The 20,678-nt window shown below is 40.5% G+C and overlaps 1 protein-coding gene across 1 annotated transcript in view; it reads left to right on the top strand.

The window, feature by feature from the left end:
• The first annotated feature begins 636 nt into the window (after window positions 1-636).
• The window catches only part of scamp1 (secretory carrier membrane protein 1), a 29,082-nt gene continuing 9,040 nt past the window's right edge, over window positions 637-20,678 (top strand). Inside the window, exons 1-4 of the mRNA XM_066711974.1 lie at window positions 637-810; window positions 13,932-14,009; window positions 17,274-17,381; window positions 18,796-18,907. Of these exons, the coding sequence (XP_066568071.1) occupies window positions 754-810; window positions 13,932-14,009; window positions 17,274-17,381; window positions 18,796-18,907 (355 nt within the window). The 5' untranslated portion in view covers window positions 637-753. The remainder of the gene's footprint in view (window positions 811-13,931; window positions 14,010-17,273; window positions 17,382-18,795; window positions 18,908-20,678) is intronic.

Here is a 20,678-nt window from a genome sequence, read left to right on the forward strand (position 1 = left end):
AAGTTTTGAAACAAGGTAACACAATAAAAACAAGCATATCAAAGTTTATCCATATTAATTACAGTCAAGTTCATACTTCTAGTACTATAGCTTGTTATTATTATTATTATTATTATTATTATTATTATTATTATTAGTAGTAGTAGCAGTAGTAGTAGTAGCAGTATTGTTGCCACAATATGATCAGTCCAGTGGTAAAAGGAATGTGAACACTACAGTACTACTGCTACTACTCACATACTATCACTTTAAGCTAGGCAATACTACTCCTAAACTAATTTCAACGACTTTAAATAATAGTTTATAGCACAGTATAACATATGATTTTGGGTAATGTTACAATTTAATTAAATGTCAAGCATTATGTTTTCACTGGAGAAAGGAAAGTTGCTGTTATAAAATGTAGATATAAATGATTTACTTTGATGGGATGACTGATCCAGAGGAAAGAGTAGAAAACATTTGAATAAGGTATAATAATAAAAGCTCCACCCTAGACCCGCAGGTACAGGTACAGGTACAGGTACACCGCGTCCGCCACACAATGTACTGACTTTCATCCTTTGAAGTGTAGCAGAGGGGTGACGTCATGCAAGTGAGCTGGGGGGGGGGGGGGGGGGGACGTCACTTCCGTTCCTGCCATTTTGCTGCTCAAGCTGGGAGCCACTGTAGTGCTACTGCGGCGGCCGAGGAGGGGGGATAACCCTTGCATCTCCAAATTGATTGGAAACACAGCGGCAGCATCGTCTCACCATGTCCGATTTCGACAGCAACCCGTTTGCGGACCCGGACTTCAGTAACCCCTTTCAGGTAACGGCGACGCGAATCAGTTGCCGACACGATCGCCGTCTCTTGATCACTTGCTGTGGGAAAACAGTTACTTCACCCGATCGGTCTACCAACCGGTGCAACCAGAGGGACTGTGCCCTTCGGAGGGCTTTCATCGCAGGGCTGAAGCCAAGTCTGGCACTTCGCTGTACTGTGGCCGGGCCCTGCGCTCTTGCAGTTGTTATTGTGTGGTAGACCTGGCTTGGTATTGTGTAGCTGCTTCCACTAGCTTGGTAGCTGACTTGGGAGGCTGTTGTTCCGATGATCCAAGCGGAGATCTTGCACATGTAGGCCCCGAAGGCAGACGAATACCTTGTCATCAAACCTTGAAACTGGCAGGCAAATTGCGATGGCAAGTCTATAGTATCATTATTCTTTTTTAACTGCAAGCACGTAGCCGGCTTCCAGCTGTTTCAGCACATCACCACGACAGAGCTCTTTACATGTGCTGCTTTCGCGTGTGTTGGTTTGGTCACGTCGGTAATCACATGTGCCAAGTAATAGTGCCAGTCTCGGAGCAATGCTTGTGCATCCCTAGTAGTAGATGCAGTTGGTTTCGGTCCATTCGCTTGTGTTGTGTTCGCCGATGCGCTGGCGTGGGAGTGTGTTCCCAGACTCAGCGTTGCGTGTCACGGTCCATGGCTGTGCTTAAATAAGTGCAGCGGCACAGTTGTTGGCCTTACTGGAGTGTCTTTGCATAACGTGTAGCACATAACAGTGCAGCCAGATCCAAACCAGCAAGGGGCCGTATCCGCACCCGCTTTGCGTGATTCCTGTGGCAGTGGGTCACGCCATGTACGGTTCATATACATTACAGTGGACGCGGCGCGACCCCCCATGCACCGTTACCCCTCTGTCGGCTTGTTTCTGTACCAGGCCTGCTTTGTGTGGGAGAAGCAAGCAGTTCACTCTGTTTAAATGGAACATGTTTCGGTATCCCTTTTACTAGGATTTGAGTTTTTAATATCGTTATTTGCAGATCTCACAATCGTTGGCAGACCATATGGGAATATTACATTTAAAGGGAACTAGGAACCACTGTTATGGTATAGCAGGCTACCAGGTGTGTAATTGTGAGTTTCCTGAATGTACATGCATGATCATTAAGAGGCTGTTTTTTTCTACTTTTAGTACTGTCTTTCTAACCTAAGATCATAATGATAATCGTCTCACCCTAGTCGGCAGTATTATTTTCTAAGCAGCGTACCTTGAACATGAAATGAATCAATGAAGACAGATGTTTGCATGCTCCCAAGCTGCTAAAGGGTAGAAATACATCTATATGAATATGGAAATGCACTTCTAAGCCTATCCTGTGGTCTCTTTCAGTTAAACACATCTAACTTAATGGTGATGAAAGACACATGACAAAAAGCACAAGCTACATATAAGCTAATGAGCTGTGGTAAACTCCTTCTATTGCTCATCATATCTTGTTTGTGTGTTTTCTGTCAATTTCTTATATAATTGCATTACTGTTTGTCTTTAAGAACATAAGAAAGTGTACAAACGAGAGGAGGCAATTCGACCCATTGTACTCATTTGGTGTCCATTAGAAGTGATCCAAGGATCCCATCCAGTCTGTTTTTAAATGATCCCAAATTTTCAGCTTCAACCACATTGCTGGGGAGTTTGTTCCAGATTGTGACAACTCTGTGTGTGAAAAAGTGTCTCCTGTTTTCCATTTTGAATGCATATTAAACTCTTAACACATTAAACTCTTATACTTTAAAATAATCAATGGGTGATGTGTAGTTTTAGTTTTCTCTCCTGCATAGAAACGATTGTGTGTTTGTTTTAGTTTGCTAAACAAATTTAGAAGTTATTTTGTTTTGTCTTTCAGTCAAACTGGGACGAGTAATAGGACTCCTATTTGTTTTGTGTGCATATATTTTTAATGTTTGCATATTCATTAGCTGGATATAGAAGTAGAAGGTCTGCATCTTTAACACCACAGATGTACCACTGATATCTGTGGGTATCTGTAATTCCAATCCCAGCAATACAGTGATGATTTCAATATGATTTCTGAAGACTTGTCACTGGGTAGTTTTATCCTATGTCTGACTCTGAAGGGCTCATTGAACTTTTATATCGATTTGTGTTTTTTTCTTCTCAACCATACTATTTGTCTCAAGATAATATTGAGAGTAGCTTTACCAGTAGATTGAATGTGTAGTGTAGGAGAAAAAAAACAAAAACGTGCAGGGCTTCTGTTAAAATGGGGGTTCCGATACCAGGACAGGGTTGTGAATGTGATGTTTCTGTCAAAAATTCAAATAGTTCATTTTTTAGTAGCAAATCTAGTAACACAGAGGTAATACATATTACGTTGCATATGCATGGTTAAGACCAGGAATATGCCATTGCACAATGTAATGTGTGAATAGGTAATAGCCCTAAGAGCTCCATTTGTTTGTGTTGTGGATGTGGCAGTGAGAAGAGCTGACGGTTCAGGCGAGCCAGTCTGGGACGATATTAGTACAGAGTAAGTTGTGTTGCATGAGGTTATGCTTCTAAATGGAGTGTGAAAGCAGAAAAACAATACATATGCATATTTTAAATTAAGAAATGAAAACAAGCGATAGTGTATGTTAATATCGGAGAGTGCAGCTGAGAAATGCAGGCCTTTTTTGGGGGAGGACAGGGTGCCATGGCCAGGCCAGGCTTTGTTTGCTAAGGATTCTGTACCTCTTGTTACAGGATCCTGGGCAGGAGGTTCGTGTATCCTTCAGCCTGGCATTTTATACTCTGCAGCACAGGAGCTGAGTGTCAGTGCCCCCGCTAGGGTTGTAAATAATTTAATAGAGGTAACTGACTTAGTACCGGGAACGAAACAAAACGTTGAATCAGAATTTTTCAAAATCTAACAAATTAAAAATAGCATGCACTAGGTACCTTTCAGTGGACCTTCAGATAATCTGTGAAGTTCCTGTCAGTGTGCTACATAATGGTGTCACGGAGCACCACAGTTATAAGAACTTGAACCTAAGAAAAAGGAAATTCTGTCTTTGTGGCTGGAGAGCTGGAGCATAACTGTCGAGGGTTGGAGGTTTCTAAGCTTGCCTCAGCTCTCTACTTTTGTTCCTGAGCTTCTCCTGCAGATGTTGGCAGCTGTGGTTGACGTGTTGTTGATTTGCTGATCTGTAGGTCAGACAGCGAATGCTACAGCATGGCTAATTTACACCCACTAATGAGGATATGGTTTACCACCTTTGTGTGTAAAACAGTAGGTCATAATTTTGTTAATCACTATCAGTGTGTTTTGTTCTTCGCATCATGCCTTTGCTGGGCTTCATTCGCTGAAGTATTGTTTTGAAACGGCACTCTTATGTGTACCGCAATGAAAGGGCACAGGGGTGGGAATTGAAAAGCCAAAACAAAACTTTTTGGATGTCCTAAACTTGGAGTAAGGGTCCACAATTTTTTAATTTAACTTCTTTGCACACAGTTTTACCCAATACAAATATTGCTTTTTAAAGCAATAAGGATTTCTTAACAAGTATTTTGTCTACTGTGGATTTATTCAGCACACATGACAGATTAGCCTAATCAACATTCCTAGGAAAGCAAAGGGTACCTCTTCTCTGAGTCATTTTAATTACCCAGAAAATCTGCTCTACATTTTATTTGAAGTTGACCTGATGAAATGTACCATTGACGTAATTAGCTAAGTGGGTTCAGAGGTCCTCATAGAAGGAAATCAATGAGGAATGGCTGGAAAGGGTCCTCCGATGGCCCGTGGCTGTATTGACCACTTCTTCACAAGCCTACTTCGCAGGGTGCTTCCTAGAGATGGACAGATAGGGTGCCATGAGCTGTGTTTGATGGGGATAACCCTCTTGCTTTATTTAATCTACAGGAGTAAGTTCTGAACGTTAAAAGCTGATGTTCATGTTGTACACTGTGCTGTGAGACCAGGTCGTGTAAAGCTGCCTGTTTCGATTAGCCCAACTGTTCCTGTTTGCTGCAAGTGGAGATGGCACAGTCAGTAGGGTGACACCCTGTCACTGTGTGTTGGTCTAGATGTGTGATCTGTTGGTCTAGTGGGGTGAACTGGGCTGGAGCATTCTAAATTCCACGAAGAGTAAGTAGGACACGTTGAGCACTACACAGTCTTGTATGGAGCATAGTGTAAGTAAAACGTATACAACAATGTTTGGCTCTTTGATATAAGCTAGCAGAGATGCAAAAAAGACATATGTAATATACTACCATGAAGCCAAGAAGAAGCTGCCTGAAAGGGATAAAGAGCCTGCTTGAGGTGAATTACAATATGCAATGCTGGCCTTAACCCAAGAGTAACTCATGCTGCCTAATGATTTCCAATGCTGGCTGGAGTATTCATAAATGCCCTGCAGATATGTACCCTGTAGTTCATCACATCCGCAATCCTCCCAGCTATGCGATGGAGCAGGATGCAGAAGTGGTCTGTGAGGTTATGGGCAAGGATAGCACTTAAGATTCTTGTGTTCAACACAATCTGATCAATGTGAAATTGTGTGTGACAGTTTTGTGAATGTGTTGCAGCCTGTGTGGGCTGAAGTGGTGTGTTGCAGCCGTGGAAACATGGAACCAACCAACGTATGTCTCGAAACGATCCGTATTGTCAAAGCTTTACAGCTGATAGAGCAGTGTAGGCCTGAAGCAGGGCTGAACAGGAGCATGAAATGCGAGAGAGTGTATTGTTTATTTTATTGGGCAGGTAGTGCAGTGGTATCATGTGCTCTACAGGGAAAGTCAAAACAACACCTTCTCTTCCTTGAATGTAAAAATAGTAAGAGCTATGGTTATCATGACATTGTGCAAATCTGGTATTTTACTCTCAGTGCCAGTTTTGTGTGATTTTTCTATTTTACAGTTTGGTAATGCATCATAACAATGGGTTTTTCCAATCAATAGGTGTTCCCTGTCTGTTATGTACATTTCTGATTATTTCCCAGTTCCACTGTTACTCTGAGGTTTATTGTAAACACTGACGTATGTTGAGCCAAGAAAGCCCTGCTGATGATGCTGTTTTGCTGTACTGTCCAGATCTGAGCAGTAACATTTTAGCAAGTGTCATTAGTTTTCTTATTGATTGTCACTGAAACCAAAATAAGGATCTTCATTCAGGCAAACTGAGCAGTGAATTTGAAATCAGGGACTGACGTTAAGCAATGGTGGATTCATAATTAAATTCTAGTGTGTAATCATTATTGAGAGGAAACATTTATCTACACAGAGGACTTGGCATCCTCAATTGTCACTTACTGTAAGTAGATTTATGAGACCAGACCACAGAAATTCACATATCCTCCCCATTGCAGTTAATAGCAGTGGACTTCAACATTTGCATTGTAATAGTGGACTTCAAAATGTGTTGGAAGATAAGTATTTTGGTTTTGTTTCGTGAAATATGTCATGGTATGTGAATAGGGAGTAGCTGACCTTTGATCACGAGTGAATTCTGTATCCTTCCTTCATGAAACTCAATCTTGATTTCTCTTTACATACCACACATAAAAAGAGGACAACCTTGCTCATCATTTTGACAGGCCTATAGGGTAGAGTCTTGCCATGTATACTGCCTTTGCAATAAAATCTGTTGCTTCCAGTTTCACAGTTTCAAACTCTGTACTCTGTAACACTTCTAAATATCTCCCGTCCACAGCTGTTCTTATTTTTTTTCAAAGTCCATCTTTGTAATTTACAAATGCATATTTTGTTGTGGCGTATGTTGCATTTCTAAACAATATTTTTCATTCTAGAAGTAGAGATCAATAGAGATGTTAGTGTTGACCCATTCACTGATCCTTACACACTGTCGGCACACAGGATATCTTCCGGTCGCTGTTGTTTAATAATGGATTCTCACAGGCCTGTAGCTTGCTTCATTATTCCACTGAGTTGCACCATAAAGGCTCTCTATGGTGGCTTTCCCACTTACTCTTTGTGTCTGCAATAACTGGTATTCTGCACAAGGTCTTTGGTGGCGTTTTCACTGTTTGAATGGCTCCTGAATGTGATCATTATCTTAATGTTATGTGGTGCACCGTATTTTAATTTTCCTGTAAGTTAATGTTGTGTACTCTATTTGACCTGATTAGGATCTCATCTTATAACTTAAAGTATATGATTTTGATGTGCCGAGGTGTGTCCTTGGCTTAGTATTTTCAAGCAGACAATTATAATACAATGTAAAAGACCTGCATTCATCCTGTGCAAGTCACTTGAGTGTGTTATTAAAAATAATAATTATAATTATAATAAATAGTTTGGCACTCGGAAGGATCTTTTTGTTTATGGTCCTGTATGTCTAATTTCTTACCCTCAAAAGCAGAACACCATCAACAGAATTCCACAAAACAATTAAGAAACTTCCTGTTCAAAGTAGCATACCATACCTTCAATCATTCTGTAGGAAATAAAACATTATTTTTTGACGGGCAGAAGGGGTCTGTGGAATCCTGTCATGAGCATCTGTAGTACATGCTCAGTTAGAAGTGTAAGTATGGATGGTTAAAGGCAGTTTCAAGTGCTAACAATTTAGTTACTGTAATACACTTGCGGTAGACTGCAGTTTATCTGTTGTTGTGTTGGAGGTCCACTATAGTGATAATTCCAGCATTTTGAACCATACTAAATAGTTATGTGGACCTCCTGATAGACCACAACATTCCCAGGTGGCTGTCATCCTTCTACAGGGCTGCGTGTGTGAGGGGTGACTGCAGTGAAATTTCGGATGTGCAGAGCGTGGGGACAGGAGGTCTGACGTGACAGTGAGAAATGCTGTTGCACGGTTTTCCTGCTGACAGACAAGCGTGACGGGCTGTTTCTCTGCACAGAATCAGTCTGTTACAGCACGGTCTGACCAGTGTAGTGCGGCACGCTATGATTTGAAATATTTGATCTTGCTTTTATGCCTGGTTGAGTCACGGCAGCGGGAAGCAATTTAAGACCCGACCGTGCGTTTGTAGACTGATACTCGGTGTCTATTAAATTTTGACGTTTGCAAATCACTTAGTGTAAATCTATTTTTGCTAGGTAACTGTATTTTATGACAGTAAATGAAAGGTTTGTCTTTGAGGCTCTGAAAAATACCTGTCCATTTCCAATTCCTCATCCCACGAAGTAGGAGGTTTAAATGTTTTTCCACAGTATTTAATGCATTCCCTTAATTCATTAATGAAATTAAAAATAAATAGATGAGTTACATTTATTTCAAATCATTGTCAGCATGATGCATCTCAAAAGCAGGTTTTAATTACTTGGTATGAAGTCTCTTGTCTGTGTTTTCTTGACTGTAAATGCATCAGTTATCAAGTATTTTATATCTCTGCTTTCTGTATACTATTAATGAAAAGCTAAAACAGGGATAATGTCAGCATTTTAAAAACTGTGGCTTTGCTTTGTATCCAGCCTGTTAAAAAGCACAGTAGCACAACTGAAATCATTCAGTCTTTTCATAGTTTGTTTCAATCTTTTTTACAAGTCTAATTTTGTGTTTTAACTGCACTTCTGCAGAAACCATATGAGGGAAAATAGCCTCTTACTACCTTCATAATAAAATGTACATTTATTGAATTATCATGTCTTAAGTGATGACCACTTAAATTACAAGTCATCAAGATAAACAAGATTATCTTCTAAATGCGTGTAAACTCAGATATAATATGGCTTTGCTTTGCTTATGGGCTTTGTGAAATCAATTGCTAATCTCCGAAGATTCCTTCATAGTAGGGTCTTGTTAGTTTCATGCTGTAATTGAAACCGTCGCATTGTTTCCATGGCATCCACACTCTCACAGTGACATTCATTTGGTTTGTGAGGCTGAATAGAACCTTATCTCTAGGCGCCAGGGTGTGACAGTGCTGGGCACAAGTTTAAAATCTCACCTTCGGATGATAAAGCCTGAAAATCAGTTCATGGAAAACAAAGCCCATGAGATAATCAAGCAACAATAAGATGAAAACTAAATTGGTCTGTAGTTAGAAAATGCAACTCTTCTCATGTGCATTCACTTGCAGCCTTAAAGAACAAACTCCTTCCCAAAGCTGGTGATAAGATAACATATAACACTGCAGCCAGCAGACGTGTCAAAGAAAAGAAGAATGTAGCAGCAACCCCATTGTGAAGAGCTTGTGGTGCGGTCAGGCTGTGTATTTCAGTAGGCAGTGTATTGGGGGTGGGACACTACTACTGACTGAGTCCACTGATATCACACCTTCCTTCCATCTCACAGGATGATGGTGTTGCTGAGATCACAGGGATCACAGTCTGTGTAGCTAAAGCACTTACATTTACATAATAAGCAGACAGGCAGCTGTTAGCCATGTGCTGTTTAAACGCCAAAGAGGTGATGAAAGGGTGAATAAACATCATGTAGACTTTTACCTACTAGGGTGTTCTATTGGTCTACATAGGCACATGTATTAGAGAGGGACGTTTACAACCCATACATGCACTAATGCACCACTGTATCTGCACTGATCACTGACTCCCTAACTGGAGCTGACCAGACGCTTACTGAACACCTTGTTTTAGGGGAACTGGAAATACAATGCAGATGTAAACTGAAATCAGAAAGGCCTATTACTTCTGCATTCTTATTCATGGCTTTTTTTGTTTTGGTATGTTATTTTTTGTAGACCATCAGAAGAAACGCAGTCAGGTCTGAAGTTTTGACTGGTGTTTTGTTTCGGTCTAACTTCTGTGGAAGATGTTAGTGATATTTTTGTACGCAGACTATTTGCTTAAATGTCCACAAAAATAAAGCAGAATGCACTTTCCAAACAGTTGTACTTGAAATATTGAAACCCTTCATTTGAACTTCTGTTCCCCAATTTCTCTCCATTTGTTGCTATTACCCTGCTTTGCACTAACTGAGAACCAACAATCAAATGCTTGTTTACATTTTTAGAAGGAACAAAGGTTGAGTTAACATTTGAACATGTTTGTGTTGGTTTATTCTTTTAAGCTCACAGCAGATGTTTGGTTTTGCTTCGCAATAGGAGCAGTAGGCAGACACCAGGATGTAGTATTGTTCCCACCACCTTGCTGAGAAGTCCTTCTGTATCCTTCCTCATGCAGTGCTAAAAGCTATTCAGCATGCTCTGCTTTGCCATTTTAAAGAGGCTGTTTCAGAAAGATGCACAGTTTAATGTTCCACTGTCATTGAAAGCCTTCTCTGTTTGCATTATCTGAAAGACATTTTCCATTTCCTTTATACTATAAAGATCAGAGAAGATGTGTATTGCAAGTGTACAGTTGGTAAACTCATACATGCATGCGTACATATCTGTAAACAATAGGAGGATTAGCCAACACATTAAGGATCTGTTCAATGTAATGATTATTTGCCTGCTCTAGAATTGCAGCACACATCTTGACAGTCCCAACTTCTACAAAACCCTGGACTTATAGTAGGGAAAAGTATATAAAATAACTATTAAAATAACATCTCAATCTGATGGGTGTTTCAAATGGATTATCCCCAGGGGGGGGGGGTTGGGGTGTTGGGGTCAGTCCTGTTCCTGGACTGTACCTGCATGGAAATGTTGACTAATGGAGTCCAACTGCAGGCTCAATTAAACAGTTGGCACTTTGGATAAAACCAATAAGGCCCTGTGGCTCTCTAGAACCGGAGCTGGCCAGCCCCAAGTCAACAGCAAGCACAACATAACCTGTAGAAACTGAACGAAAGAAATGAGAGGCTAGTGTCCAGTGGTCTTCCAGTTGCAATGGCAAAAGTCTCGTTGTTTAAATTATTTGTTTAAATAGGATGATTTGATTTGAATGGTAAATGAATTATAATGGAATGCCGTTCCTCTGCTGTGCTGACTTTGACTGTGTGGGACTCGCCCTTATTAACTGAGAAAAGAACAAGCTGACATCTACTGTGGATTTTACAGCAATACTGTCGAGAATAGAGTTCTGCAGCCTTTACTGTCTACACAGCGGAACCACATCAACGGGGGAATACGTTCACGGAAAAGGTGACTCTTACAGTACATGTAGGAATAATCCGATTTTTCTACCCTCATCTGCCTCCCTGAATGAAGTAAATCTATAAATGATTCATTAGAACAACGCTGAATTATTAATTCTACCTGCATAATGTCAACTTTGCCCTAGATTTTGTGTACAAAAACAAAACCAAAAAACATTTGTACAATCTAAGGAACTTTCTCAGTTTGACTGTACCGTTGTCGGTCAGTGTGTTGTAAACAAATACTCCTGTATTACAGATACCCAAAGTAACCGCAAGTCCTTCTGTGGTCTCCTCAGCCCAGTTCCAGTCGCTCCTTGCATAATGACTTTAATGCATAATCCATGAGGTTTTTTTTAGTTTTTCTTGTTTTTTCTCCTGTGCAAAACATACCACATATACAAGTCAATCAATAAGTGCTCCTAGCTGATCATGATTTAATGCAATTCAGTTTAATTAGAAATGGATGTTTAAGCCTCTGTGTTTATGAAGAAAACCCTTTTCTTTTGTAAACGGGAATATGTTCTGTCAGAAGCTTCTGGAGAGTTTTCCAGATCATTTGCTAAATGACGAGTTCTGTATCTGAATGTTTTTACATGTTCCATGTTGCCTTTTCCAGTGGTTTGCCTGTACATTTGTTCAGACAGGCACTTTCTCCCTCTCTTGCACAAGAGCAAGTGCAAAGTTAGTTTAATTGATGGTTAAAGTTGCCATTTCTTAAGCGCATTATGAAACACTGGGTGTTAACAAATGCCGGTTCAGATGGCGATTTATAATTGATTTAGTATATCATTAATATGCCCTTATGTGAATTTTGCCTGGGGATTTTCAGCTGTCCCACTGAACCTGGTTAATATTCATGATGTACTTGACACAGTATTGCCATAGCAGCTGTGCAGTAGCTCAGTTATCAGTATTTCTATTAAATAGCTGGTGTCTTCAAAGAAAGACAAAATGCAGCTGTGGAGTATGCAGTGTTCAGCAGTAAACACATTTTTACATGAATTGGCACAGTTTCTGCAAACCTTTCAGCTATTTTTAAATTGTACATTGAGTTGACCACGCTGCTCCTCTCTGAAGCGGTGGATTTCCATGACTTGTTTTCATACCATGTGAGCAATTTCAATGTGTTTCATTAGTTTCATTACATTAGTTAGATTTTGCCCCAGATGTATTTTCCTTTCCTTCTGTGACACTTAACAAGACTATTTATAGACTTCTGGCAGGGAAAATTGTTAGGATTGTCCCTCTGTGCCAGTTTTAAATTACAGCCCTATTCCTGGATTTAAATATATGATGGGACTAAGCAGTACAGATGTTAGCAGTGGAGGAATACTATGGATTCCCAACCATAAGCTCTCAGTGGGTCTTCCGTTGTTCTCCTCTAATTTCTCCGCTGTCATGCCATGCAAATACAATGTAATTTACTTCCTGGAAAAAAAAACAGAAACAAAACAAAGAAACCATTAATCTAATTATAGGGAAGCTTGAAGGTTGAAGGTTTAAGAAAAAACATTTAATTTGAGCTGTATTCGTTTATTCATTCTGACATTTCAATCTGCAAGGTGCAATTTTCCATTTCTTTTTTTCCCTTGTATGTAATATTTGCAGAATGATTTTAGAACATGCCCAGAATTTGGTGAACACCCATTTCCCGCTGCAACATATTATAGAACATGTCGCCTTCAACAGTTGACATGATTTAGTTTTACCAGCTTTTGACAGACCACATTAACACTTGCTCCTGCCTTGCAACCACCACTGGAACATTTCTGTTGTCACTGTGTTCCCAAGTGTGTATGGAGCAAATTGTTTTCTTTCATCCGTGATTAAAACCCAGTAATGTCAGTCTTGGGTCCTGGGTGTCCCACATTGCCTTTGGGCTCATGAAAACAAATGGAATGCCGTGAATTCAGATCCGTCTTCGTAACCAATGGAAACCAGGTGAAGTCAGGCTGTCACCTGTGGCTGTGCGTTTTCAATAGGCCTTGATTTGGTACTGTGCAAAGAAATCACAATGAGTTAGTGATGCATGTGGCACCTGGATACCACTTTTTATTTTATTTCTGCATTTCATCTGTAGTGTTGGTTTTGCCTACATCCTGATGAGGGTAAAGAGTTGTTCAGAATTACAAAAATCTTCCAGTTCCTCATTGTGATTCTCCTGGAAAAAACAAAAACGCATAAAAATGATCAATTAGGTTATAATCTCGGTTGGAAAATGCATTTTAAGCATACAGACTAATCTGTCACTCTATTTATGAATTTGAAAAATTACATGCACACAGCGATGATGCACTGGTGAAGTTGGCTGATTGTTCTCAAAGCCAAAGATTTAGGTCGGTATATGACCAAGGCAGTATATGAACTGAAGTTGGCCCACAAACATTACACTATTAATGTGGGTTTAAGATACTGGCTCCGTAATCGAAATGTCGAGAGAAGTCTTAAAGTAGTGAAAAGAAATGTATAAATAAATAACGGGCTTGCAGCCTGAAGTCGCAAGCCATGCAGAAGGCTGTTGTGCTTGGCCAAGGCCTTTAGGGATCCTCTGGGCTATGAGTAGGTGTAGGCCGCAGCAACACACCCTATTTAGGCAGCTTTCTTGATATGAAGTCAAGGTGCTCCACAGAAGCCATTAGAAATAATTATTATGTGAGGTTATTTGAGACTTGGTGGGGCATGAGACATCTTGATTACAAAGAGATGTTTTGTAGTCGGGATTGAAACTCGGCCTTGTGTATGAGAGGCCATTATTCTAAACCTTCTAAGCCTCATGAGATCAATCAATCAACCAGTCAGTCTATTTTATGTGGCATAGCACCCTTTACAATGAGTTGTCACAGCACTTGCCTTTAAGGAAAATAAGGACAGTTACAATGCAGTCAGTAGAAGAAGCAGAAGAGAGGGCACAGAGAATAGAGAAACGCAACACATCTCTGGGGGTCCCACACCCGAGGATGTGCCCACACTTCCAGGCAGTGAGCTATATCTGAGAGAAGCCATAAAGATGAGTGAGTGTTTCCAGAGGTGAAAGCAGTTAGGACAGGTCGGGTCAGTCAGCTGGCAGGAAGGTGTCTGTGGACTTGGGTCAAGCTGTGTTGTCTAATGGTGCTTCTTACTTTCTTCCCAGGATCCCTCAGTGACACAGGTAACACGGAATGTTCCACCTGGGCTTGAAGAATATAATCCTTTCACAGATGCAAGAACAGTGAGTATAATGCCTGTTTATTTCTACAATTAAAACACATACAGACTATTCTCAGAGTTGTGTCCTGCTGTGCAGAGCAAGTTTCCTTGATCTACTAAGATGAGCGCTGGGCAAAACAGTTATTCAGCCATTTGGACTGTGGTTTCTGTAAGGGATATGGATTGCCGCGGCCTGTGGTGATGACACTTTACTATGAGGCACAGCTGCCAGAGTCTGTATTGAAAAATCCACACTGTGAGAAGAAACAAGGCTAACGGATTCACCTGACGTGTTTCCCTCCTTTCTTCCCATTGTGCCGATTCATCAGTGTAAATTCAGGCAGTCGTTGTTCCCTTTTCAGTGTCAGTTGATCTAGTCAGTGTCACTCTGTACGCAGCACAGAGTGAGAGCTGGAGGTGAGCGACACACAGGCTATATTCATCCCACAGTATGATCATTGCATTGTAGGGATCGGTATTTTGTGAAGACCTGGGTCAATTACAGATACTAATTGATATTTGTATTTGAAAATATTATTTTCCCTGTATTACAACATTTGTAAATACCCTGCCCCGAAACAACCATCGGAATTTGAAGTATTTTAATAAATACGTATGAAAATATTATTCTGACTGTTTAGTCTTCCTATTTCTTTTTTCTTCTTCAATCAGCTCAACTCTCATTGGCTGCTGATGGTCTCTGTGTGACACTGACCACATCACCCTACCTGATCGGTGCCGATCGAGTCGTAAATATTAAACATGTTTAATAAAATCGCAGGGGCTCCGAGATCACACTACACGACAATCTGTGGTGGGGACACACCCAGACCAGGCTGCTTGTCATGACGATCAGTGCAGATTTGTCTGGAGGGCCAAATCGGGCTCAAATCGTGTAGCGTGACCCCAGCATAAAGGACTGTGTATTATGCTTCAGTCCATGCCAGGCATACCAGGGTCCCAGGCTCAGCTCTGATGCAGCTGATAAAGCACCTCCATTTCCACGCCATGTGGTTAGTGTTGTATTGAAATTACAAAATTCATATTTATTTATTCATATTTTATTTTATTTGCTCAGTGAGGAGAGAGCTGTGTCTTGCAGTCACATGTCAATATACCCTAGGTGGGGCAATTATTTAAATAATCCTGACATACAGAGCTTTTCAGAAAGCACAAATGAGGCATTTCAATTGCGACCTTTAATACTTTGGTAGGGCTCTGAGGAGTATCTGCCACACATGGCCATGTAGGTAACTCCTGGATAACCAAATGTTGAAATGCACAAGGAGGTTTCTCTGCCAGACTGGGACATTGAAATGAATTGAATTACACTCTGTAGTATTTAATTATTCCTTCTGTCAGAAGAACAAAATGGAAGAGTGACACTCAATAGGGTCTCAGGGCAGGACTGTGAGAAATTATTTATGTGCAAGCAACCTGCTAGATTCCCGAGCGATTGTGTTCAGGCAGCTCAGGCGACACAAGACCATTTCAATGTGGGAAGCTTGTGAGCGTGATTTGCGAGTTTTCCACAATGAAAGAAATGGCATCGATTGTACAGGAACGGTCTGTGTGGCTGGCCTTTCTGGTGAAAAAGCTTCCGTCTGAACTAGGTTTATGAATCTGTTCCCAGTAAGTGTTTCAGCTGTAGCTTTAGTGATTTAGCTTTCTGGGGACCGGGCTATGTCAGTCACCGTGCAGGCTGCTGCTCCAGGTAATTGAAATGTTTTCACATCTGATACCGAGATGAATTTCCTTCACTGTCAATCCTGTCTGGATAATCACCCCGTGGCATTTAATCCCGTCTGAGCTGGTGCTTCCTCATGAACTCGGGCTGGAGAGTTTCATTGTTTTCAGGCTAATGTTTAGAAAATAAATGGCTTTGCTTGGCTAGGAAGCATTTAGGTCTGCAGCTTTCAGAGCAAAACCATTAAGCTCCTCCTTTGAAGTTATAAGTGTTCTAACCAAGTTCATTATAGGACAAGTGTGAAAAAACCCACAGGTTGTTTATTTGGTGTGAGGTTTTTATTCAAACTGTGATAGTTAAGGCAATCAGTAATTCAAATGTTGTGCCCAGCTGATCCACCCGCTGAAGCACAGGGCCTCGACTTTCTCATTCAAGCCTTTGGCAGACAGACCGGCTTTTTCCATAGGGAGGAGCTCTGTGGAAACCTAAGAGTTGCAAGTGTTCTTCAGTTACAAACACGTGGTTAAACTGCTAGATCATTATTATTGTTGAGCTCAGTTCAATAATATAGGGTCACTCTGTACATTTACATATTTGTTTATTACTTATTGGAAATATCCAAATGTAACTCAATATATAGTTTTAATCTGATATAATGACTGCAGGGTCCCTGGTTATACAAACTCAATTCTCTTCTTTGACAGTCAGATGATCAGAAGAAAAGCTAGAAACCATTCAAACTATAGAAAACTCCCTACCCTGTATGACTAGGCTATACTAAGCAATGACCCTGGATCCCTGAAATGAGGGCAATGTATTCATGCTATTATTACTTAATCCATTTATCTGGATATCTGGAATATTGTCATAATATTTCTGTAGCAGCACAGCAGCTCCCTCTCCCACGTGCCTGTGAGGGAGTTTTGGTTCAAACTTTGGTATCTGGTGTTCATAGAGATATGTATAGTTCAGTAAGTCAGTAACCATAGTGACCGAACTGCAGTAGGAATGTGAACATCTCAATGACATCTTCCTACAAAAGTCTTTTTTTTTTTTGTCTCATTCCGGTGTTTCAGTAAGGCCTGCTGCTTTAATGACATTGGTATTGTTTCCAGCCACGTGTGCTGTTCAAATTGCACATAAAAATAATATCAGACTTGACCTGACATTGTGTGATAGAGATGCTGATATTTGAGCTGATATTTGTCTGTGTGGTAAGTACTTCCTCTCACTTCCTGCAAGCAAGAATGACCTACTGTGATTCCTTTGGCCATTGACATTATGTTGAAGTATAGTGTTCTACTGATTGGATCATTCTGTTTGGCCGTTGTTGTTTTGCTAGCGCCCAGTTAGATTCTGTTCCCACTGATTACCGTTTCTCATCATACAATGAATAATCCTATTTTCTAAACATTTTCAATTTATGCATGGATGGCTTTCACTGAAAAAACTTGCATAACGTGCGTTTTTCAGTTGTTCCCTCAGATTTACAGAGGACAAGACTCGCAGTACCTACCAGATAAACTGGGTGATTGGAATGTAATTCATATGTTCTCTTATCGGAGGTTGGTAGTCAGTTTTACTTGCTTTTCTCACCAGGCGCCCCCAGGCACTGCTCCCAAAGTGCCTCCAACCACCAACACACAGCCTGCCATCATGAAACCCACAGAAGAGCCCCCGGCCTACACACAGCAACAACAGACGCAGGTACTGCCCAACACAGCCACATGCGAGGGTGGTGCATGGACAAATGAGGCCTAGCCAAATACATACCTTTCAAACTGTCAGCCCGGGTGTGTTTCAAGCATCAAGCAACATTTTTCAAATGAGGATGAATTTGCAAGACACCATTCTAACGATGTAATAACCTCTTATAAGTCCTATGTCAGGATTAGATGCACAAATACAGTTACAATAAACTATTATTTTACTTAAATATGACAATTTAACTGACCCACAGCAGCCCATCTGTGCTGTGTTTTCATGCTAGTTAAACATATCCAAGCTGTTTCTTAAAAACAAATATAAAACATGCACCAATAGCATTTACGTACCCTAAAACCTCATTGGTAAGTGAAGCATTTTTAAATACTGATAATTCTCTGCACGGGATCCCATTTATACACAAGATCAGAGATTTGGGATTTTTTGGAAATGCTGCTCTGTGATTGGATGGTTTCTCAAATGTGAGTTATAATACTAAACAGGATACACTTTTGAGTGCCAGTGCTGACCAACAATGTTCCTGGAGATCCGCAGTCCTGCAGGCTCACAGATCTTGCTGTATCGGCAGTCGCTCGATACCTTCAACAAGTGATCATTGTGACTAATCAAATCCCCCAAATTCATCTAATTAAGACAACTGTGGTTCTCCAGGCCCAGGTTTGTCTGGCCCTGTTCTTATCTGTTTGGGTATGACTGCTTTAAAACTACTGCACACCGACCAAGACTCACTACAGATCAAGCATATTATTTTATTGGCTCCAGTTTGCATTTTCTGACTCAATTTAGTTTCCTACAGCCAGAAACCCATAAGGAAGCAGGGATTGCTAATGAGAAACCAGGAGATCAATAATTCAGTGCCTCCAGAAGCTTTCTGCTTTAAGACTACTATTCATTCAATGTCTTGGCAAGGAGTGTATCACAGTTATGCCAAGACAAATGATACCCATCTTGTTGGTATCCTAGAGTCTCTGTTTTACAAGTTATTAATTAATGAGTAATGCTAATGAATAATACCCTTACTGTTTTTGAATGCATTATATTTTCTACATTTCTTGTCAGTAGACCTATATGGAGCATTTATGGTCTTTTATTCTAAGTAAATGACAAGCAAAACTAGAAATAAGAGTCGGTCACCGAAATATACAAATGGCATTCAAATATTGAAACAAAAAAAATTAAGACCCTTATCCATTTCTCAAAATGTGGATGTTTTGCTTTTGTATTTTCCAGTAAGTAGTTTTTTTTTTTTTTAATAAAATAAAATCAGTTAGTGGGCTGTTTAGATAAAGGTGCTGGAGGTTCAGTTGAACCAGCTACTCCCTCTCATGTCATGGTGGCCTTCAGAGCACAGGACCACAGTGTTTCTTCTTCTGAAGTGCAACACTGTCCCTCGCAGGACCAGGCCCAGGCACAGGCGGAGCTGCTGAGGCGCCAGGAGGAGCTGGAGAAGAAGGCCGCAGAGCTGGACCGGCGGGAGCGGGAGATGCAGACGCTCAGCCAGCAGGGAGGTGAGTCCTGCGGACACAAGCAGGCTTCTCCCCGCCTCCCACTCCTCTTACTGCAGCCTCGCACTCGCTCCTCTCACTGCAGCCGAACAAAATAAATGTGAAAAAACGGTCTTGTTTCACACGGGTTTCCCCAGATTTGTTAACCCACATATCCAGTGATAGTGATATCCAGCCAGTTTAATCCTTGATGCACCTGAGTGTGAACCCGAATTGACCCACAGCTGTGCTCCCCCACTCCAGCAACACATCTCTGGCTCTGCCCCTGTACTCAGTGTGCCAGTGGGGAACTCCCAGTATATTCACACTCCACTCCTCTGCTCCGAGCTGCCTCTCTTCCTTCGTTTGCAGACTCTGTGTGCACTCGCCCACTGCGCAGCTTTGGCAGATCACGTGTTCCCTTCGGTTTGCACACTGGCAGCAGAATTACTCACGCCAGCATTTTCACATGAAATCATTCTTAATTCTAGTACTGCTTTTTTTGGGGGGGTATTTGTTTATTAATTAATTTATTATTATTATTATTAATAATAATAATAATAATATTATTATTTTTAGTAAAGAAAAAAACTGTTCATAGGGAACCAAAACAAACCAACAACATATTAAAACAAGTGTACCCAGTGACTGCCAGTGACTACAAACCATTCTTGAACTGTAACCTCATTACTCATTCAATAAAGCCCTGAATTTTCTTTGTGATTTTTCCAGGGGGGGTGTTAGTAGGGGTCATTCAAGTCCACTGTGTAACATCACAATTTTGGGTCTGGGCTTCTGGGACTAAAATTAAAATCCCATTATATGTGTGGTATTTTAATTGCTTCCGATTAATAAGATAATTAAAAAACTATACATCTCTCAACCGCAAATGCAGTGTAAGGAAGCAACAAAGCAGATCTGTCAGTATTCTTTTCCGTTTCTGCCAGGTTTTGCATCTGCATCCATTGCCTCTAGTGCAGATGCAATATTGTTTGGAATAGATTGATTTTCCTCAACTACAATAATAATGATATTTCTATTTCCTAAAGCACTGTATTAATAGACTGGTTGCGTCTGTGCTAGTAGAGGTCACAAGGTCACATCCTATGACGTTTTCGATTGTTTAGGAAGAGTACCTTTCGTCCACCTTGGAAATTAAAGGCCCCCGTTTACATTTATAAATGGTTTAAAATTGCCCTCCAGGATGCAGTTTTCTAGAAAATTATCTAAACGTATCACTTGGGTATCCAGACAAGTAAACAAAGGTATTTGACATTATATCATATCCATAGATTTATGAGTCCTTCAGTGACATGAATAATTTAGCATGCATATATGACTAAGAAATGTAACGGGCTGTTCTAAAATTGGTACAGCTGTTTTAGCTTCACTGCTTCCGAATCTTCAGTATCTGTCATTTCTAGGTTTGTGGCCCCTTGTGTATTTGTATTAATTGTGCATGATGCAAACAAGGACTCTTGTGGTTCTGAGGGAATTAGAGCAGATAATTTCTGAATATCGTTCAGTTTCCAATATTACCTGGGAATGATCTTCCAGATATAAACTCGAAATGCTTGGGGAGTGTCAATGTTCATGTAAACAAACCTGTACTGAATTCATCACATTTCAAATACACTTAAGCTCATATGCAAATGCAAATGACACAGTATGTACTGACAGCCTTCTGTTTACCAGAGAGTTTATACTGAGTTTATATCTGCCCATTGGGAAGACACCACCACATTGATTTTTATATAGTTTCATTTAAATCATGTATTCAACTAAATTAATTGCC

The sequence above is a fragment of the Amia ocellicauda genome, chromosome 8 (assembly GCF_036373705.1).
Source record: "Amia ocellicauda isolate fAmiCal2 chromosome 8, fAmiCal2.hap1, whole genome shotgun sequence".
Lineage (NCBI taxonomy): Eukaryota > Metazoa > Chordata > Actinopteri > Amiiformes > Amiidae > Amia > Amia ocellicauda.